The sequence below is a fragment of the Oncorhynchus keta genome, chromosome 19, assembly GCF_023373465.1.
Source record: "Oncorhynchus keta strain PuntledgeMale-10-30-2019 chromosome 19, Oket_V2, whole genome shotgun sequence".
In the NCBI taxonomy this organism is placed as follows: Eukaryota; Metazoa; Chordata; class Actinopteri; order Salmoniformes; family Salmonidae; genus Oncorhynchus; species Oncorhynchus keta.
Genome location: NC_068439.1, coordinates 20,730,803 through 20,754,322, shown reverse-complemented (window position 1 = coordinate 20,754,322; position 23,520 = coordinate 20,730,803). Strand labels below are relative to the sequence as shown.

At 42.8% G+C, this 23,520-nt stretch overlaps 1 protein-coding gene across 1 annotated transcript in view; it reads right to left on the bottom strand.

Annotated features, from left to right (window-relative positions):
* The window catches only part of LOC118373117 (gamma-aminobutyric acid type B receptor subunit 2-like), a 412,635-nt gene that overhangs the window by 192,711 nt on the left and 196,404 nt on the right, over positions 1-23,520 (bottom strand). Inside the window, exon 3 of the mRNA XM_052470007.1 lies at positions 12,716-12,886. Coding sequence (XP_052325967.1) covers positions 12,716-12,886 — 171 coding nt within the window. The remainder of the gene's footprint in view (positions 1-12,715; positions 12,887-23,520) is intronic.

Here is a 23,520-nt window from a genome sequence, read left to right as displayed (position 1 = left end):
TTAACCTCTTCGAGATTTTTTCTTTTAATTTTTGGATAAAAAAACGTTCCTGTTTTAAACAAGATATTTTGTCACGAAAAGATGCTGGACTATGCATGTAATTGACAGCCTTGGAAAGACAAAACTCTGACGTTTCCAAAACTGCAAAGATATTATCTGTGAGTGCCCCAGAACTAATGCTACAGGCGAAACCAAGATTAAGTTTCATACAGGAAATGCCCCAGATTCTGAAGGCGCTGTGTTCCAATGTCTCCTTATATGGCTGTGAATGCGCCAGGAATTAGCCTGCGCTTTCTGTCGTTTCCCCCCATTGTCTGCAGCATTGTGACGTGTTTGTAGGCATATCATTGGAAGATTGACCATAAGAGACTACATTTACCTGGTGTCCCGCCCGGTGTCCCGTGTCGAAATTATTGCGTAATCTGTAGGTCCATGCGCGTTCCATTTCTTCAGAAGACAAAGTCAACTGCCACGATGGATTTTATTGTCGATAGATATGTGAAAAACACATTGAGGATTGATTCTAAACATTGGTTTGCCATGTTTCTGTCGATATTATGGAGTTAATGTGGAAAAAAATTCGCGTTTTAATGACTTTTTTTTTCCCCTTACCCAAACGTGATGAACAAAACGGAGCGATTAGTCGACACAAATACAATTTTTGGTAAAAACGGAACATTTGCTATCTAACAGAGTCTCCTCATTGAAAACATCTGAAGTTCTTCAAAGGTAAATGATTTTATTTGAATTCTTTTCTGTTTTTTTGTGGAAAATGTTGCATGGTGAAAGAGAGGCATAATACTATGCTAGGCTATCAATACTGTTACACAAATGCTTGTTTAGCTATGGTTCAAAAGCATATTTTGAAAATCTGAGATGACAGTGTTGTTAACAAAAGGCTTAGCTTGAGAGCAAATAGATTAATTTCATTTCATTTGCGATTTTCATGAATAGTTAACGTTGTGTTATGCTAATGAGCTTGCGGATAGATTTACACAATCCTGGATCCAGGTTTTTTTCGTAGCTAAACATGACGCAGAAAACGGAGCGATTTGTCCTAAACAATTAATCTTTCAGGAAAAACTGAACATTTGCTATCTGAGAGTCTCCTCATTGAAAACATCCGAAGTTCTTCAAAGGTAAATGATTTTATTTGAATGCTTTTCTGGTTTTTGTGGAAAATGTTGCATGGTGAAAGAGAGGCATAATCCTATGCTAGGCTATCAATACTGTTACACAAATGCTTGTTTAGCTATGGTTCAAAAGCATATTTTGAAAATCTGAGATGACAGTGTTGTTAACAAAAGGCTAAACTTGAGAGCAAATAGATTAATTTAATTTAATTTGCGATTTTCATGAATAGTTAACGTTGTGTTATGCTAATGAGCTTGCGGATAGATTTACACAATCCTGGATACAGGTTTTTTTTTGTAGCTAAACGTGACGCAGAAAACGGAGCGATTTGTCCTAAACAAATAATCTTTCAGGAAAAACTGAACATTTGCTATCTGAGAGTCTCCTCATTGAAAACATCAGCAGAGTTCTTCAAAGGTAAATGATTTTATTTGAATGCTTTTCTGGTTTTTGTGAAAATGTTGCCTGCTGAATGCTAACGCTAAATGCTACGTTAGCTATCAATAGCTGTTACACAAATGCTTGTTTTGCAATGGTTGAGAAGCATATTTTGAAAATCTGAGATGACAGTGTTGTTAACAAAAAGGCTAAGCTTGAGAGCAAATAAATTAATTTCATTTCATTTGCGATTTTCATGAATAGTTAACGTTGCGTTATGGTAATGAGCTTGAGGCTGTAGTCACGATACCGGATTTACGGGATGGCTTGACGCAAGAAGTTAAGGCTAATCACGATGGTGCTGGCTAAAGCTAAAACTGTTCCTCAGTGTAGAGAGTATAGAGATATTGTTATCACGTCGGCACCAACGATGTTAGGATGAAACAGTCAGAGATCACTGGACCCAGCGCAAGTCATAGCTTCAGCGTGTAAATCAGCTAGAAAGATGTGTCGGCATCGAGTAATTTTCTCTGGCCCCTCCCAGTTAGCGGGAGTGATGAGCTCTACAGCAGAGTCTCACAACTCAATCGCTGGTTGAAAACTGTTTTCTGCCCCTCCCAAAAGATAAAAATTTGTAGATAATTGGCCCTCTTTCTGGGACTCACCCACAAGCAGGACCAAGCCTGACCTGCTGAGGAGTGACGGACTCCATCCTAGCTGGAGGGGTGCTCTCATCTTATCTACCAACATAGACAGGGCTCTAACTCCTCTAGCTCCACAATTAAATAGGGTGCAGGCCAGGCAGCAGGCTGTTAGTCAGCCTGCCAGCATAGTGGAGTCTGCCACTAGCACAGTCAGTGTAGTCAGCTCAGCTATCCCCATTTAGATTGTGTCTGTGCCTCGACCTAGGTTGGGCAAAACTAAACATGGCGGTGAACTAAACACTAGGATAAAGACCTCCTCCATTCCTGTCATTATTGAAAGAGATCATGATACCTCACATCTCAAAATAGGGCTACTTAATGTTAGATCCCTTACTTCAAAGGCAATTATAGTCAATGAACTAATCACTGATCATAATCTTGATGTGATTGGCCTGACTGAAACATTGCTTAAGCCTGATGAATTTACAGACAAGTTCTGGCCTGGTTTAGATATTATCTGTGTTCTGTGAATTTTGAGACAAATCAAGATTGGAAATGAGGCCTCACCTCCTGGCTACACTAGTGACCATATACCTGCGGATGCACCAGCTGTACAAAGAAACGGAGGTGTTGCTGACATTTACGATAGAAAATTTCAATTTACAACAAAAAATGCGTTTTCATCTTTTGAGCTTCTAGTCATGAAATCTATGCAGCCTACTTTCAATCACTTTTTATAGCTATCCTGCTTTTTCACAGGCCTCCTGGGCCATATACAGTGTTCCTCATTGAGTTCCCTGAATTCCTATCGGACCTTGTAGTCATAGCAGATAATATTCTAATCTTTGGTGACTTTAATAGTCACATGGAAAATCCACAGACCCATTCCAAAAGGCTTCCTAATTGCCATCTAAGCAAACAGCTGGAGGACTTTTTTGTCCAACATGTCTCTGGACCCACTCACTGTCACAGTCATACTCTGGACCTCGTTCTGTCCCATGGAATAAATGTTGTGGATCTTAATGTTTTTCATCATAATCCTGGACTATCGGACCACCATTTTATTACATTTGCAATTGCATCAAATAATCTGCTCAGACCCCAACCAAGGAACATCAAAAGTCATGCTATAAATTCACAGACAACACAAAGATTCCTTGATGTCCTTCCAGATTCCCTCTGTCTACCCAAGGACGCCAGAGGAGGGGCTGTGCTTTGGCAAAGTGGGTGGGGTTATATCCTTTCTGTTTGGCCCTGTCCTGGGGGTGTCCTCGGATGGGGCCACAGTGTCTCCTGACCCCTCCTGTCTCAGCCGCCAGTATTTATGCTGCAGTAGTTTATGTGTCGGGGGGCTAGGGTCAGTTTGTTATATCTGGAGTACTTCTCCTGTCCTATCCGTTGTCCTGCGTGAATTTAAGTATGCCCTCTCTAATTCTCTCTTTCTCTCTTTCTTTCTCTCTCTCGGAGGACCTGAGCCCTAGGTCCATGCCTCAGGACTACCTTAGGAAATACAATGGTAGAGAAAGCAGAGCGGTTGAAGTGATCTCACACACACACACACACACACACACACACACACACACACACACACACACACACACACACACACACACACACACACACACACACACACACACACACACACACACACACACACACACACACACACACACACACACACACACACACACAGACACACACACACACAGACACACAATCCACCACCTAAAGAGCAGTGGCCTTGGCAAATCGTTTGAATTCCTCATCATGAGGCATTCTAGTCTCTAACAGCAAACAGGGGATTGAGGCTTAATCATCAAGACTGCATGGTGTCGTGTGATTCAAAACAGACCTTAATCCACTTATTAATAGACGGTTTCAAGGGAAAAACTTCTTAGGTTCCTGAAATGTGTCAGATGACAACAATGGAGACAGGACAGACGGGAAGAGATCCCGTCAAGCTAAACCGAAAGCGATGAAATCCACACATTTGTCAGCTAGATGTTGGACAGACTTATTGATAGATGTTGTCAGGAAAAAACGACCTGCAAAACTGTCAGTTTCTGAAAATGTATTGGATAGTGGCTCAGAAGTAAGGAAGGACTAGAAAGTAATGACATTTCTTTCACAACTGGATTATGAAAGTTATGAAATATGGACATCATTTCTCAGAGAGAGACATGAATGTATAAACAGCTGTTCCGATATTCTCCCATATCTATTCTCAAGGACTTTTGGACCATTGAAAAGCAATGAAATGCAGAACACATTCCTTTTTTTCCCATCTTATGCACAAATTGATTAACTTCAAGTGTTCCTATATCCTTTCATATTTTTACACAGTTTGTTTTCCTGCCCAAATCAACCAAACCACTGCTAGATCCAATGCAACAATCCGAGTGGAGAATGGAAGTGGAGAAAACGATGCTTCCTCCCTTGCATATATTTGTAAATCAGGATTAAGGACAAATGGTATAGCAGGTTGATTGAATCGACCGCCCTTCCGTCTTTCTTTCCGTTCTAAACCCCATGGCGGCATCAGGGGGAGGGAGATAAAAGGATTTAGCTCTTCCACAGAGTCACAGCGAGTCTTCTTATCCCTCCGCACCACCACATAGATTGTTTTCAACTAGCCCGACAACGCCAGACAATGCCACGCTCTCCACACTTTGATATCTCCCGATACCACTTTGATATACAAACACGGTATCATGGGGTGCTGCGGTGTTGGTGCTGTTAGGGTGATGTGCTGTTCTCACACACATTTAAATTCCTATCTAGAGGTATGACAAGTCGAGGAAAGGAGCCAGTGGTTTTTGTTTCAGTGAATAGATGTCAAATACCATAGCTCCATAAGAACAGATGTTGCTGATGATTGATATACATGTAATAATACCCTTGGTAAAACCAAGTATTGAGTTCATTTGTTATAATTAATTGGTAATGTACAAGTGAATAGGTTGGTTTACTTTTAAGTTTAAGTTTTGACCAATAAGGTTGCTTGTTAAACTGTGGCCAATGGGAGTTGACCTGGTTAACTGGAGGCCTGGGAAAAAGAGAGAGAGACGTTGAGAAAAGGATGGACATTACATTATGAAAAATGATAAAAGATGACGATAAAAATAGAACAAAACCCATACCTATCGAGTTTTGAAGGGAAATAGCTATTTTATTTCACAAGAGAGTTATTATCACTTTTTTGAGAAAGACTTAGTAAAGACTGAAGCTACCGTCTCATCGTGGAGGTATTGGACAGCCTTGGGATTAGCCTAGTATCGCGTGACACCGAGAGAGAACAGCTTGGGGAAGATTAACGAGTTCATGTTTCAATTTGATATCTGTTACTGCTAAGGAGTACTGTCTGCATTGATAGTTGTGCTTGCTGTGGATCTTGTGAGGAAACCTGCACAGAACTGCCATACTTCACTGAGGGCATATCTATGAGTAGTGAGTAACCACAACGGTGGGGTGCTTCGGGATTTTATGTGTGTCGTCATTTTTTGGGGATCTCCAACGCGCACCAACGGGTTAAACAAGCTTGAAATAATTTGGACATGGGTTGTGCACGACTCATTAGGGTTTATTATTTTTTATTTATTTTGATGTGGTGCATTGAAAATGTAATAATAAACATCTTGAACCTTATGTATTTTGCCTTGGTGGAGTCATTTCCTGTTTCAATTTCACTTAATGCATGGGAGAGGAATATACAATAACAAAAATCTATAATCATTCCATCTGAAGTTAATACCCTATTTGTCATCACCCTTGAGAGTTTACAATAGGGATTGTTATTGGAGATGTTCTTCTCTCCTAACATCCCATGTTGTTGTGATATTCTACGTAAGGTAATATCATGAGAGTCAAATTCGATCCTGGTGAGAGGGTTACATACAGTACATGTATACTGTAGTAAGGACTCCCTTCTATTTCTCCACCACACTAATCCATGGAGAAACCTCAGAAGGTGTTGACCGCAGAAACAGTGCCTCCAAACAACTATCTTAGCCAATTTTGTGCTAACAACCTGATGGCTAAGTAAAACCTGTGTCTGCTGAGAGAGACTGTGTGTGGGGAAGCAGGTGCAGTCATCTGGTTTTACTTGAAACCACCATGCATGCCTCAACATTCTCCTGGGGAGAACAGTTCCTCAATGGACCTCCACAGCATGTGAGATGGGTGTTGATGTGTGTACGTACTGGTTCTGTGAGATGGGTGTTGGGGCCTTAAACCTGCATTCAGACACCATGCATGGTGAGTCAGATGGGATAATGCAACTCGTCTTTCCCACAAGGACTTTATCACACACTGGGAAAGGAAGTAATTTGTGTTGAGTGATAATGTTAAAACGCCACTTTCAAAAATGTTATTTATTTTTAGAGGGACTTAAAAGGACGCACCAGATGGAATAACATTACAGGGAATATATAAATAGTAATATTCTCTGTAAGTAATGAAAATCAACCTTTTAAAGAATCTGTTCTCTATCCTCTGGGTCCATGTTGAAGTTGCATCATGAGTAACCACTTTCGGCACAATCCTGTCTTTCATGTCTCTACGATATACACTATACCCTGTATATACAAAAGTATGTGGACTCCCCTTCAAATTAGTGGATTTGGCTATTTCAGCCACACCTGTTGCTGACAGGGGTATAAAATCAAGCACACAGCCATGTAATCTCCATAGTCAAATATTGGCAGTAGAATAGTCTTATTGAAGAGCTCAGTGACTTTCAACGTGGCACGGTCATAGGATGCTACATTTCCAACAAGTCAATTCGTAAATTTCTGCCCTGCTAGAGCTGCCCCTGTTATATTGAAGTGGAAAGGTTTAGGAGCAACAACGGCTCAGAGCAAAGTGGTAGGCCACACGAGCTCACAGAACGGGACCGCCAGTCTGAAGCGCGTAGCCCTTAAAAATCCTCAGTTGCAACACTCACAACAGAGTTCTGAACTGCATCTGACAGCACAACGTCAGCACAAGAACTGTTCATCGGGAGCTTCATAAGTTTCCATGGCAGAGCAGCCGCACACAAGCCTGAGATCACCATGCGCAATGCCAAGCGTCGGCTGGAGTAAAGCTCTGGAGCAGTGGAAACGTGTTCTCTGGAGTGATGAATCACAGTTTACCATATGGCAGTCCGACGGACAAATCTGGGTTTGGCGGATGTCAGGAGAATGCTACTTGCCCCAATGCATAATGTCAACTGTAAAGTTTGGTGGAGGAGGAATAATGGTCTGGGGCTGTTTTTCATGGTTGGGGCTAAGCACCTTAGTTTCGGTGAAGAGAAATCTTAACGCTACAGCATACAAACAATCCAAGATGGTGTAGCTGTGCAGACGTCGTCCTCTCGTTTACTTTTTGCATTTTTCATATTTTTTTGTATATATTTCAATTTATTTTCGATCTATTTCCATTTTTAAATAAAATGTACCTTCCGGTAACCTGCCTCACCCAATGTGACACGGATCCACTATTTTGTTTAGACCTTATAGCCAGAACCTCCATCAGTAGCTAGCCAAGTAATTCGTTACTTAGTCATTGTTAGCGGCTCTTACCTTCTGCACAGACACCAGACGCTTTTTTTTTTGCCTGGATAATACTTGCCAGCCTGCCTGTATTGGACTGTTTTCCCCACTACAACGCCGGATTCCTGCCGTAAACCCTGGACCATTACTCCTGATCATCACAGCTAGCTAGCTGCCACCGAGTGACCGAGCCCCAAAGCTAGCCCCACCCCCCGGCCTACTCTGTGATCACTCGGCCGATGCCTCCAGGAATCTACCCCCAACACGGCTAGAATCCACTACTCCACCGGATCCTTGCCGTAACCACTGTACCTTTGCATCGGATCATCGCTGCTAGCTAGCTACTACTGAGTGGCTAACGCCCTTGCCCCGAAGCTAGCGGCATCTCCCAGCTAGCAAACGAAATTACTACAACTACAATAGTAGGAGCAGACGCTTCTACTTACCCTGGCCTGCTAACTTTAAACGCTGTGTCTCCCGCCTGCTAGCGACTGCCCCGCAGCTTCCCCGCTCCATCTATTGCTGTACACTGAACCCTATGATCACTTGGCTACATAGCTGATGCCTGCTGGACTGTTCATTAAACACGGTACACCATTTTGATTATCTGTCGGCCCTCTCTGCAGCCCTCTGTTCATTCATCACCATTTTACCTGTTGTTGTTGTCTTAGCTGATTAGCTGTTGTCTTAGCTAGCTCTCCCAATCAACACCTGTGATTGCTTTATGCCTCGCTTTATTATTTTTTTTATCCATTATTTTACCAGGTAAGTTGACTGAGAACACATTCTCATTTACAGCAACGACCTGGGGAATAGTTACAGGGGAGAGGAGGGGGGTGAATGAGCCAATCGTAAACCTGGATTATTAGGTGACTGTGATGGTTTGAGGGCCAGATTGGGATTTTAGCCAGGACACTGGGGTTAACACCCCTACTCTTATGATAAGTGCCATGGGATCTTTAATGACCTCAGAGAGTCAGGACACCCGTTTAACGTCCCATCTGAAAGATGGCACCCTACACAGGGCAGTGGGATATTTTTTTTAGATCAGAGGAAAGAGTGCCTCCTACTGGCCCTCCAACACCACTTCCAGCAGCATCTTGTCTCCCATCAAGGGACTGACCAGGACCAACCCTGCTTAGCTTCAGAAGCAAGCCAGCAGTGATATGCTGGCTTTGTGTCTCTCTCAAATGTCAATATGCCTTGTACACTGTTGTTTAGGATAGTTATCATTGTTTTAGTTTACTGCGGAGCCCCTAGTCCTACTCAACATGCCTTAGATACCTCCTTTGTCCCACCTCCCACACATGCAGTGACCTCACCCAGCATAACTAGCCCGTCCAGAGATGTAACCTCTCTTATATCATCACTCGGGGGCCTGGGCTTACCTCCACTGTACCCACACCCCACCTTACCCCTGTCTGCACATTATGCCCTGAATCTATTCTATCACACCCATAAATCTGCTCCTTTTATTCTCTGTCCCCAATGCACTAGACGACCACTTTTGATAGCCTTTAGCTATCAATCTACTCCAGAGATAGTCAGCAAAGTTCTGCAAAACTTTCCAGGTTTATACCCAAACAGTTCGATCTTCTAATTTTTACAATTAATCTCTCCAGAAATAAGTCTCTCAATGGTGCCGCCTGTTATAGACCCCCCTCAGCTCCCAGCTGTGCCCTGGACACCACATGTGAATTGATTGCTCCCCATCTATCTTCAGAGATCGTTCTGTTAGGTGACCAAACTGGGATATGAACACCCCGGCAGTCCTACAATCTAAACTAGATGCCCTCCATCTCACACAAATTATCAAGGAACCCACCAGGTACAACCCTAAATCCATAAACATGGGTACCCTCATAGACGTCATCCTGACCAACTTGACCTCCAAATATACCTCTGCTGTTTTCAATCAGGATCTAAGCAATCACTGCCTCATTGCCTGCGTCTGCTATGGGTCCGCGGTCGAACGACCACCCCTAATCACTGTCAAACGCTCCCTAAAATACTTCTGCAAGCAGGCCTTTCTAATCCACCTGGCCCAGGTATCCTGGAAGGATATTGATCTCATCCCGTCAGTCAAGGATGCCTGGTTGTTCTTTAAAAAATGTAGAACTAAGAACAGATATAGCCCTTGGTTCACTCTAGACCTGAATGCCCTCGACCAGCACAAAAACATCCTGTGGCGGACTGCACTAGCATCGAATAGTCCCTGCGATATTGAACTTTTCAGGGAAGTCAGGAACCAATATAAGCAGTCAGTCAGGAAAGCAAAGGCTAGCTTTTTCATCCTGTAGCTCTAACTCCAAAACGTTTTGGGACACTGTAAAGTCCATGGAGAATAAGAGCACCTCCTCCCAGCTGCCCACTGCACTGAGGCTAGGTAACACAGTCACCACCAATGAATCCACAATAATCGAGAATTTCAATAAGCATTTCTCTACGGCTGGCCATGCTTTCCACTTGGCTACCCCTACCCCGATAAAAATCTCTGCACCCCCTGCAGCTACTTGCCCAAACCTCCCCAGCTTATCCTTCATCCAAATCCAGATAGCAGATGTTCTGAAAGAGCTGCAAAACCTGGACCCGTACAAATCACCTGGGCTAGAAAATCTGGACCCTCTCTTTCTAAAATTATCCACCACCATTATTGCAACCCCTATTATCAGTCTATTCTCTTTCGTATCGCCTGAGATCCCTAAAGATTGGAAAGGTGGTGACACTCTAGACCCAAACTGTTATAGACCTATATCCATCCTGCCCTGCCTTTCTAAAGTCTTTGAAAGCCAAGTTAATAAACAGATCACTGACCATTTCGAATCCCACCGTACCTTCTCCACTGTGCAATCCGGTTTCCAAGCTGGTCAAGGGTGAACCTTAGCCACGTTCAAGGTACTAAACGATATCATAACCGCCATCGATAAAAAAAATATATATACTCTGCAGCCGATTTCATCGACCAGGCCAAGGCTTTCAACTCTGTCAATCACCGTATTCATTTCGGCTGACTCAACAGCCTTGGTTTCTCAAATGACTGCCTCGCCTGGTTCATCAACTACTTCTCAGATAGAGTTCAGTGTGTCAAATCGGAGGGCCTGTTGTCCAGACCTCTGGCAGTCTCTATGGGGGTACCACAGTGTTCAATTCTCGGGCCGACTCTTTTCTCTGTATATATCAACGATGTCGCTCTTGCTGCTGGTGATTCCCTGATCCACCTCTATGCAGAAGACACCATTCTGTATACATCTGGCCCTTCTTTGGACACTGTGTTAACTAACCTCCAAACGAGCTTCAATGCCATACAACACTCCTTCCGTGGCCTCCAACTGCTCTTAAACACTAGTAAAACCAAATGCATGCTTTTCAACCGTTCGCTGCCCGCACCCACCCGCCCGACTAGCATCACTACTCTGGACGGTTCTGACTTAGAATATGTGGACAACTTCAAATACCTAGGTGTCTGGCTAGACTGTAAACTCTCCTTCCAGACTCATATTAAACATCTCCAATCCAAAATTAAATCTAGAATCGGCTTCCTGTTTCGCAACAAAGCCTCCTTCACTCACGCCGTCAAACATACCCTCGTAAAACTGACTACCCTATCGATCCTCGATTTCTGCGATGTCATTTACAAAATAGCTTCCAATACTCTACTCATAAAACTGGATGCAGTCTATCACAGTGCCATCCGTTTTGTCACCAAAACCCCTTATACCACCCACCACTGCGACCTGTATGCTCTAGTCGGCTGGCCCTAGCTACATATTCATCGCCAGACCCACTGGCTTCAGGTTATCTATACGTCTATACTAGGTAAATCTCCGCCTTATCTCATCGTAATGGTCACGACAACACCCACCCGTAGCACGTGCTCCAGCAGGTATATCTCACTGGTCATCCCCAAAGCCAACACCTCTTTGGCCGCCTTTCCTTCCAGTTCTCTGCTGCCAATGACTGGAACGAATTGCAAAAATCGCTGAAGCTGGAGACTTAGATTTCCCTCACTAGCTTTAAACATCAGCTATCTGAGAAGCTAACCGATCGCTGCAGCTCTACATAGCCCATCTGTAAATAGCCCACCCAATCTACCTACTTCATACCCATATTGTTTTTATTTACTTTTTTGCTCTTTTGCACACCAGTATTTCTACTTGCACATCATCATCTCCTCATCTATCACTCCAGTGTTAATTTGCTAAATGGTAATTACTTCGCTACTATGGCCTATTTAGTGCCTTACCTCCTCACGCCATTTGCACACACTGTATATAGACTTTCTTTTTTTTCTATTGTGTTATTGACTGTACGCTTGTTTATTCCATGTTGTACTCTGTGTTGTTGTTTCTGTCGCACTGCTTTGCTTTATCTTGGCCAGGTCACAGTTGTAAATGAGAACTTGTTCTCAACTAGTTTACCTTGTGAAATAAAATTAAATAAAATATACAAATATTGACAATTCTGTTCTTCCAACTTTGTGGCAACAGTTTTGGGAAGCCTCTTTCTTGTTTCAGCATGACAATGCCCCTGTGCACAAAGCGAGGTCCATATAGAAATGGTTTATTGAGATGAGTGTGGAAGAACTTGACTGGCTTGCACAGAGCCCTGACCTCAACCCCGTCGAACACCTTTGTGATTAATTGGAACGTCTACTACGAGCCAGGCATAATCGCCCAACATCAGTGCCCGAGCTCCCTAAGGCTCTTGTGGTTAAATAGAAGCAAGTCCCCGCAGCAATGTTCCAACATCTAGTGGAAAGCCTTCCCAGAAGAGTGGCGGCTGTTATAGCAGCAAAGGGGGGACCAACTCCATATTAATGCCCATTTTGGAATGTGATGTTCCACGAGCAGGTGTCCACATACCCATGGTCATGTAGTGTATATCATAATATCACGATATCTCCACAATATATCATTGTATCATGATATCTCCACAATATACTGTAACATTATCTCAAAGAAAATCTTAATATAAATCAATCAATTACTCAATCAATCATAATATACTCATAATATATTCGTGCCTCACCTCTGAGAACCTCTGGACATCCTGTGTGAGGGTCCCAACACGGCTCCAGTTGTAGAAGTTGAGGAACTTGACCACGGCTGGATTCACTGCGTTGTCCGACGGAACCGTCCGGAAGAAGTTGGGGTACTTCTTCTTGTCGGCCAGAACAGGGGTTGTTGCCGCAAAGGAAAGCTGGAAAGAAAAGGACAGGATAGTACATTTCTGACCAATAAACGTTGGCTACATTCAGACTGATCCTGGTGTTCCGAAAGTAGGAGTTCAAGCCCAGAGATCTGAGCTTTAGACAGAGGCCTTAAATCACAATCTGAGATCTGAGCTTTAGACATAGGCCTTCCATCGCTATCTGAGATCTGAGCTTTAGACAGAGGCCTTAAATCACCATCTGAGATCTGAGCTTTAGACAGAGGCCTTCCATCGCTATCTGAGATCTGAGCTTTAGACAGAGGCCTTCCATCGCTATCTGAGATCTGAGCTTAAGGCAGAGGCCTTAAATAGCCATCTGAGATCTGAGCTTTAGACATAGGCCTTCGATCGCCATCTGAGGGATTAAGCCATGGCAACTCGGGCAGTCTCAGTGTGTCAGTCGCACACACGGACGCATGCACGCACGCCAGGTACATACACACATGCCGGGAGGACATACACACACACACTCTCTATCTAGTCTGGGAGTCCATCTAGTCTGAACAAATTAACACTCTCACACGTCTGTGGAAACATCAGGGAAGCTCACACCTTCAGAGTGCCCACAGTAACAGGAGCTGTAATTGTTTGGTGGGAGTGACAGCTGGGATGGATGACATTAACTGACTACTGACACACGTGTGTGTTTGTGTTTGTGTTTGTTTGTTAGTTTGTGTATTCATGAAATATTCTGAGATGAAGGTAAAGTTAAAAGTATTCCTCTCTAACAGTCGTTTACATGGGTTCTGTTTGGTTCCGTTTCCATTCATTTTCTTTGCCCACAAATTTGCTGGGTCATTTTTGAATACACCTTGCATATTAAGTTCAAATACTGCACCATAAGCAGGTTTAAATTAATTCAGGTTCCCCCCAAAATTGCTGAACTTTAAAAGAGATACCTTTTTCAGGAAATTACTGCTTTCAAGATTTCAAACAGCAAGGTCTGCATTTTATGTAGCAAGCACTAGCTCTGAATACAACACACTAGGCTACTTTCGTCTGTGGAGAAATATTCTGAAGTCATGTATTTCCAGGTACAGGTTGAAAATCAAATAATTGAGTGAACATGGAGACATTTACTGCTATAGAATGTACAACATTTTCACACATCAATGTGTTCTCTCCCTTTGACCAACAGTAGGCCTACAGTGTCTTCCACAGTATATGTTCCTACACTACTGTGGAAGTGGAAGGTTCTCTGGCTCTGCTAGTGGGAGGGAGAGGAGAGGAAGAGAAACAATTGTATGTCTGTCTCTCTCTCTCTCTCTCTCTCTCTCTCTCTCTCTCTCTCTCTCTCTCTCTCTCTCTCTCTCTCTCTCTCTCTCTCACACACACACACTACTAAATGACAGCCAGTGAACACAAGAAGAGAATGACAAAGATACCACCGCACTGTCTCACGTATACTGAAAAAGTAGCGTGCTCTTGACAAAGACATCACGGCAAAGTTAAAACTAGAATTTGAAAAGGTTCACCTTACGTAAAAGTTCACCTTACAGTTTGACAAAGAATATTGTGTAGTTGTTTTAAAGGCTTTATGAAGCCATATATATGAGGGGTGACAGTAAAGTGTTAACAATCATATCGCAGAAATTTAGCCTAATCCTGCCAAATCCGGAATGGTTGTCTCTGTTTCGTTAGCATGTTTGCCTCTGTTCCATTAGCATGTTTAGCTAGCTGAGAGAAGACAACTTGTTGCACTCCAATTTCAATGTGTCCTATCTCTCATTAAATGAATGACTGATATGAATCAACGCAGGGTTAATTACCGAGCAGAGAGAAATTAAGCAGACACACTGATTCATGATAGCGATCAAAAGGAGGATATTATCATTCTGATTGAGGCTAGGGGTGTGTGTGTGATTGCGTGCACATTTCTTGGAAGCAGGTTTAAGATTAGAGAAGCTAGTCATAGCACCTCCACTCTGGGGTGCTTTACCGTGATCTTCAAAAGCCAGTCAAGAATAGCATTTTTACTATTTTCAAACACGTATTCTTGTATTCTCTCAACTCATATTTATGTCATATATAATTTTGGAGGGAATGTGGTTAATGCATCTGATTAATATAGCTTTCATGTTGATTATGTTCTCTGCACTGAGAATACATTTCACCATGTATTCCTTAATGTAAACCTCATAACTGGAGATCGATAGAATCCATATATTGAACCGATGTCAGTCAAACATTTACCAACAACATTCAGCAAACCTCCACCGGTCCATCATGTGTTATCCCTTCTCTAGAACCCATTTAATTTGGGTGCCCTGTTGTTTCCCAAACCATCAGTTGAGGACCCTGGAACAACACACGGATTACGAGCGTCAATTAAAGAGAGAGACGACACTTTATTTCCGTACCAGTGTGTCACGCCCTGGCCATAGAGAGGTTTTTATTCTCTATTTAGGTTAGGCCAGGGTGTGACTAGGGTGGGCATTCTATGTTCATGTTTCTATGTTTTCTTTTCTTTGTGTTTGGCCAGGTGTGGTTCTCAATCAGGGACAGCTGTCTATCGTTGTCTCTGATTGGGAATCATACTTCGGTAGCTTTTTCCCCGCCTCCTCCAGTGTGGGATCTTGTTCTTTCGGTTGTGTGCAGGTAGTTGGCACAACGAGTCTGTTCGGTCGTTGTATTCTTTATTGTTTAGGTTTTTCTAAAAGTTTCACTTCATTATTGAATTATGTGGAACTCAAAGAATGCTGCGCCCTGTTCTCATCATTCGGACCTGTCTTAAAAGGTCTGTACTGGGTCTTTCCGCTGTAGTTTTCATTTCCGTTTAGCTACGGCTGTTTTCTACACCCACACCGGGAGAAGCTCCCATGGGTCTCCAATGAGAACAAGTGATTGCCCAAACACATTGATTGGGTTGAAGCCTCCTGTGACAGCCTGGGGAGAAAAGGGGAAGGGGAGTCAGGAGAGTTGCTGTGGAAAATGTATACCTTGGGTAAACTACAGGAAAATCAGATACAAAACTATAAGCGCTTGATTGGAACCCACATATAGGGATAACATAGTATGATCACAGAATTACTGTTGTAAAACACCTATTACTATTACAATTTCTACTACTACAACAAGCAAGCACTACCACTACCACTACTACTACTACAGCCACTACTACTACTAATACTTCTACTACTTTTTATTTATTTATTTTATTTACTACTATTACTACTACTAATAGTACTACTACTATTGTTGCTGCAACTACTACTGCCACTGAGGCTGCTGCTGCTACTACTACTACTACTACTATGACAAATATTACTGCTAATACAACTACTACTACCACTACTACTACTACTATGATTACTACTAGTACTACTACAACGACAATGACGAAAACTATAACTACTACTACTACTACCACTATTACTACTACTACCACTGCTAATACGACTACAACTAAGACAAGTACTACAACTATTACTACTGCTACTACTACTACTGATGTTACTACTACTACTATTACTACTGCTGCTGGTGCTGCTACGCTGCTACTACTACTACTATGCTGCTACTACTACTACTACTACTTCTGCTGCTGCTGCTACTACTACTAGTACTAGTAATGCTGCTGCTGCTGCTGCTACTACTAATACTACATCTACTATTACAACTACTACCGCTAATACAAATACAGTTGAAGTCAGAAGTTTACATACACCTTAGCCAAATACATTTAAACTCCGTTGTTCACAATTCCTGATATTTTTCACAATTCCAATTTGACATTTAATCCACATAAAAATTCCCTGTCTTAGGTCAGTTAGGATCACCACTTTTTCAGAATAATAGTAGAGAATAATTTCTTTCATTTCTTTCAGCTTTTATTTCTTTCATCACATTCACAGTGGGTCAGAAGTTTACATACACTTAAATACACATACATCATGTAAAACTTGGGTCAAATATTTTGGGTAGCCTTCCACAAGCTTCCCACAATAAGTTGGGTGAATTTTGTCCCATTCCTCCTGACAGAGCTGGTGTAACTGAGTCAGGTTTGTAGGCCTCCTTGCTCGCACACGCCTTTTCAGTTCTGCCCACACATGTTCTATAGGATTGAGGTCAGGGCTTTGTGATGGTCACTCTAATACCTTGACATTGTTGTCCTTAAGCCATTTTTCTCCATTTGGAAGATCCATTTGCGAGCAAGCTTCGTGACTGATGTCTTGAGATGTTGCTTCAATATATCCACATAATTTTACTCCCTCATGATGGCATCTATTTTGTGAAGTGTACCACTCCCTCCTGCAGCAAAGCACCCCCACAACATGATGCTGCCACCCCCGTGCTTCATGTTTGGGATGGTGTTCTTCGGCTTGCAAGCATCCCCCTTTTTCCTTCAAACATAACGATGGTCATTCTTTATTTTAATGTTACATTTATTTAACCAGGCAAGTCAGTTAAGAACAAATTCTTATTTTCAATGACGGCCTAGGAACAGTGGGTTAACTGCAGAACGACAGATTTGTACCTTGTCAGCTTGGGGGTGCAACCTTCCGGTTACTAGTCCAACGCTCTAACCACTAGGCTACCACTAGGCCAAACAGTTCCATTTTTGTTTCATCAGACCAGAGGACATTTCTCCAAAAAGTATGATCTTTGTCCCCATGTGCAGTTGCAAACCGTAGTCTGGCTTTTTGATGGTGGTTTTGGAGCAGTGGCTTCTTCCTTGCTGAGTGGCCTTTCAGGTTATGTCGATATAGGACTCGTTTACTGTGGATATAGATACTGTTGTACCTGTTTCCTCCAGCATCTTCACAAGGTCCTTTGCTGTTGTTCTGGAATTGATTTGCACTTTTCGCACCAAAGTAAGTTCATCTCTAGGAGACAGAACGCATCTCCTTCCTGAGCGGAATGACAGCTGCGTGGTCCCATGGTGTTTATACTTGCGTACTATTGTTTGTACAGATGAACGTGGTACCTTCAGGTGTTTGGAAATTGCTGCCAAGGATGAACCAGACTTGTAGAGGTCTTGGCTGATTTATTTAGATTTTCCCATGATGTCAAGCAGAGGCACTGAATTTGAAGGTAGGCCTTGAAATACATCCACAGGTACACCTCCAATTAACTCAAATGATGTCAATTAGCATATCAGAAGCTTCTAAAGCCATGACATCATTTTCTGGAATCTTCCAAGGCACAGTCAACTTCGTGTTAGTAAACTTCTGACCCACTGGAATTGTGATACAGTGAATTATAATTGAAATAATCTGTCTGCAAACAATTGTTGGAAAATTGACTTGTGTCATGCACAAAGTAGATGTCCTAACCGACTTGCCAAAACTATCTTTTGTTCACAAGAAATTTGTGGCGTGGTTGAAAAACAAGTTTTAATGACTCCAACCTAAGTGTATGTAAACTTCTGACTTCAACTGTACTACTACTACTACTGCAACTACTACTACTACTTCTACTACAGTACTACTACTACTCTACCAACTAGTAGAAAATAAATGCAGTTAACAAAGACATTAAGTTCATAGTTCTATGGCTTTGGGTTGAATTAAGTTTCACCCTGAAAGCCCATATCAACCCAGCAGTTCGATTTTTGAAGGGAATTGCCGGTTATTGTTATTTTTCACATTGGTCTTGCACAGAGGTGTGACTCTAGGACCCCAGGTAAATGATCCTGTTTAGATTTAGGGTCAAGTGACAAAGTGGTTATTATGGGTCACTAGCTGAGAAAATCTATTGTTGGATTTGAGGTAACAAGTCAAGGTTGCCTTTCTGTCTCCAAATCAATCTGAACCCCCAAGCTGCCAATGGTGCAGACGGTTTGGTGAGAAAGTCATCATGTGAAATTATCTCAAACACAGCTGACAAAATGAGTCGGTCTTTGACTAAATACAGTAGAGTGTTTTATTCATATGGGAGACTTAAAATAGTGCTATGATATCACATATCTGAGAGTGCTGTCTTACATAACAAGATTTAAACAGGTCTATTCAAATGTAATGGGCCTCTTTGGTGCACACACACTCACAAGATTTACATTTACATTCCCCTTTCCATCAACTCCTAGTGATCCCCTTTAACCTACACCCCCCCCCACACACACACACACACACACACACACATACACACATACACACACAGCTCAGTAGGAACATAGACAGAGCCACATGGACAACCTGTGTCTCTACTCTCCTTTCCATTAGGCTCCCAGTGCCAATGTTAATTAAGACTGTAGAGATTGGGCCTCTGTCTGAGACTCCACCCCCCACAGCACGGTCACTGGGGCTTTGGTAATGAGCCTATGTCCCAAATGGCATCCTATTACTTATATAGTACACTACTTTTGACCAGGGCCCATAGGGAATAAGGTGCCATTTGGGACACTCTAAGTCTGGGGATTATTAGAACCATGGTAGTATTACAGAATTATGTATTTGAGAATATCTGTGTGAATTGCTTAGTGATACGATTGCTGGGGAAATCTATTGAGATGTGATTATAAATACAATGCTATCCATCTTTGTAGTTTGAGAGAATATAAAGCCTGTTTTGCTTTCCGTCTGTTTTCCATTTAGAATTATTCAACAGTTGAAATCAAGTGATGTAGATATAAGAGAATGACAGGGAAGAAGATAAATAGAAAATAATGAAATCATTTTTAGAGATAGGTTGATACTGCATATAGAAAAAGAGAGAAAGAGAACATAGATAGAGAGAAAGAGAGCATAGAGAGAAAGAGAGCATAGATAGAGAGAAAGAGAGCATAGCTAGAGAGAAAGAGAGCATAGATAGAGAGAAAGAGAGCATAGATAGAGAGAAAGAGAGAATAGATAGAGAGAAAGAGAGCATAGATCGAGAGAAAGAGAGAGATCGATAAATGGTCCATTCTCATTCTCAGAGCATGCCTTCTCACTGAATGAGGTCTGCCGTATCAGATTATTTGACACTTGACTGATCAGGTATAGGAGCTGTCTCTGCGATCAGGTATAGGAGCTGTCTCTGTGATCAGGTATAGGAGCTGTCTCTGCGATCAGGTATAGGAGCTGTCTCTGTGATCAGGTATAGGAGCTGTCTCTGTGATCAGGTATAGGAGCTGTCTCTGTGATCAGGTATAGGAGCTGTCTCTGTGATCAGGTATAGGAGCTGTCTCTGCGATCAGGTATAGGAGCTGTCTCTGTGATCAGGTATAGGAGCTGTCTCTGTGATCAGGTATAGGAGCTGTCTCTGTGATCAGGTATAGGAGCTGTCTCTGCGATCAGGTATAGGAGCTGTCTCTGTGATCAGGTATAGGAGCTGTCTCTGTGATCAGGTATAGGAGCTGTCTCTGTGATTAGGTATAGGAGCTGTCTCTGTGATTAGGTATAGGAGCTGTCTCTGTGATCAGGTATAGGAGCTGTCTCTGTGATCAGCTATAGGAGCTGTCTCTGTGATCAGGTATAGGAGCTGTCTCTGTGATCAGGTATAGGAGCTGTCTCTGTGATCAGGTATAGGGGCTGTCTTTGTGATCAGGTAACATGAGCTGTCTCTGTGATCAGGCATAGGAGCTGTCTCTGTGATCAGGCGATAGGAGCTGTCTCTGTGATCAGGTGAAGGAGCTGTCTCTGTGATCAGGTATAGGAGCTGTCTCTGTGATCAGGTATAGGAGCTGTCTCTGTGATCAGGTATAGGGGCTGTCTCTGTGATCAGGTGTAGGAGCTGTCCCTGTGATCAGGTGTAGGAGCTGTCCCTGTGATCAGGTATAGGAGCTGTCTCTGTGATCAGGTATAGGAGCTGTCTCTGCGATCAGGTATAGGAGCTGTCTCTGTGATCAGGTATAGGAGCTGTCTCTGCGATCAGGTATAGGAGCTGTCTCTGTGATCAGGTATAGGAGCTGTCTCTGTGATCAGGTATAGGAGCTGTCTCTGTGATCAGGTATAGGAGCTGTCTCTGTGATCAGGTATAGGAGCTGTCTCTGTGATCAGGTATAGGAGCTGTCTCTGCGATCAGGTATAGGAGCTGTCTCTGTGATCAGGTATAGGAGCTGTCTCTGTGATCAGGTATAGGAGCTGTCTCTGTGATCAGGTATAGGAGCTGTCTCTGTGATCAGGTATAGGAGCTGTCTCTCGATCAGGTATAGGAGCTGTCTCTGTGATCAGGTATAGGAGCTGTCTCTGTGATCAGGTATAGGAGCTGTCTCTGTGATTAGGTATAGGAGCTGTCTCTGTGATTAGGTATAGGAGCTGTCTCTGTGATCAGGTATAGGAGCTGTCTCTGTGATCAGCTATAGGAGCTGTCTCTGTGATCAGGTATAGGAGCTGTCTCTGTGATCAGGTATAGGAGCTGTCTCTGTGATCAGGTATAGGGGCTGTCTTTGTGATCAGGTAACATGAGCTGTCTCTGTGATCAGGCGATAGGAGCTGTCTCTGTGATCTGGTATAGGAGCTGTCTCTGTGATCAGGTGAAGGAACTGTCTCTGTGATCAGGTATAGGAGCTGTCTCTGTGATCAGGTATAGGAGCTGTCTCTGTGATCAGGTATAGGGGCTGTCTCTGTGATCAGGTGTAGGAGCTGTCCCTGTGATCAGGTGTAGGAGCTGTCCCTGTGATCAGGTATAGGAGCTGTCTCTGTGATCAGGTATAGGAGCTGTCTCTATGAACAGGTATAGGAGCTGTCTCTGTGATATGGTATAGGGACAATATTTTACTAACAATGATCTTACCAAGTCAAGTGTCTATTTGAAGAGGTAGAGAGCTAATTGCCTTGTATAAGGTGAGTAACGGCTATTATTCTATCTGACATTAATGCTAAGATCTGTGTAATGTCCATAGAAACAACTAGATAAGGCATATGCATAACCTGTCTCTGCGGGGTTACTGCATAATCGTAGATCATATTTACGTTTACATTAGAGAAGAATAGTTTGCAACCTGTAAAAAGGACCTGGCTAAATTGATCCCGCATGAATTAAAGGCGACCTTTGCCAACACATGCAGTTAAAAGGGAAGGCATTTACAGATACAGGAACCTGTAGCTACCATGGATCAATGCTGAGAGGCGTGATCTGCGAGAGACTGCTCCTGGTACAGAACTGTGTGTGTGTTCCTTCTTTACAGGGTATTTATGTGGGCTTAACACTAGAGCTGCCTGGCCTTTCAGCCTATAAGTACCCGCTAAACAACTTTGACAAATTTGCAGGGAGTCCCATTTAGCACATGCATCAGATGCATATCAACCCGCAAGGTGCACAAACATAAGCACCAACACTTGATAAATGTGCATGAAAGGATGAGTTGCATACAGAAATATTTGTGGAAATATATAAGATATAAAAATAATAGTTATTTGTTTAGATAGAGTCAAGGATGTGTTTTGTATAATTCTACAAAGTCCTAGTGAAAAACGTAGGCCGATCGTCATGTTCTGATCTTTATTTCCTTTGTTTTGTATTTATTTAGTATGGTCAGGGCGTGAGTTGGGGTGGGCAGTCTATGTTTGTTTTTCTATGATTTGGGGATTTGTATGTTTCGGCCTAGTATGGTTCTCAATCAGAGGCAGGTGTCATTGGTTGTCTCTGATTGAGAATCATACTTAGGTAGCCTGGGTTGCACTGTTTGTTTGTTGGTGATTGTCTATGTTGATTGCTTGTGTCATCACAGTTCATAGGGGAGAGGAAGAGCAGGATGCGCTGCCGCCTTGGCTGCCTCCTTGGCTGTCTAATTAGCTGCATGCTTGGCAGCAGTAGCTTGTTTCTTGGCGTTCATGTGTTCATCTCACGAAGCTCACATGCCAGATCCATGATGAAATCTCTCCTGCTGACTGTCTTGTCAAGGCAGTGCTTGTACAAGAAGTGCACGTTGATAGCAGCCATGTTGAGCACGTTGTCGAACACCACAAGAGGCCAGCGGAGAGTACCTCCTTTTACGGAGTACAGTCTTGTCATCTGGACATCCACACCAAACTATTGCAGAAAATAAAATTGAACAGAAAAGGTTCAAATGATTTAGAATAATAACAATAATATTAACGAAGTACAATGTAATAAATGGAGATCATATTTGGTGAATGGAAAGGCTATGTGTATATGGCAGAGTGTTGTGCAGGGGGCGGCAGCTCTTTACTTTGTACGTTCACTGTTCCGAGCAGGCTAGTCTTCTTTGCCAGACTCCTGTCTCACCGTAGCAGTTGGGATCACCATCTCAGTTGGCCCTGTTCTGGTATTTCTGCATCGAGGCTCAGACATCGGAGACGGACGCTCGACTCAGACAAAGACTCTTCATCAGCGACGTCTCAACGTGTCGATTTCAAGCTCAATATCCGATCCTCCATCCAACTCCAGCTCATCTAAATTCTGCTGCATTCGTTTGGTCCAGCTTGCCATTGTGAACTACACACGTTGTATGTTGTACTCAGTGTCTGATATGACTCTCTGAGGGCAAATTATATATCCATTTACAGGCTTTCATAATAAAATAATTAGACCGCCCACAATTCTTCATCATCATTATACTATTGTTCTAAATTCAATCATTCGCTTCACCCTCCTCCTCATCCTCATCATTCAGATCATTATCAGTTTCTATCTGGTTACTTTCGCCCATTCATCCATTGACGACATTCATTCAGTGGGGAGAGAGACGCATTAGAGCCTGGGTACCAACGCCCTTTTGTCTTGGCCCCTTAAGT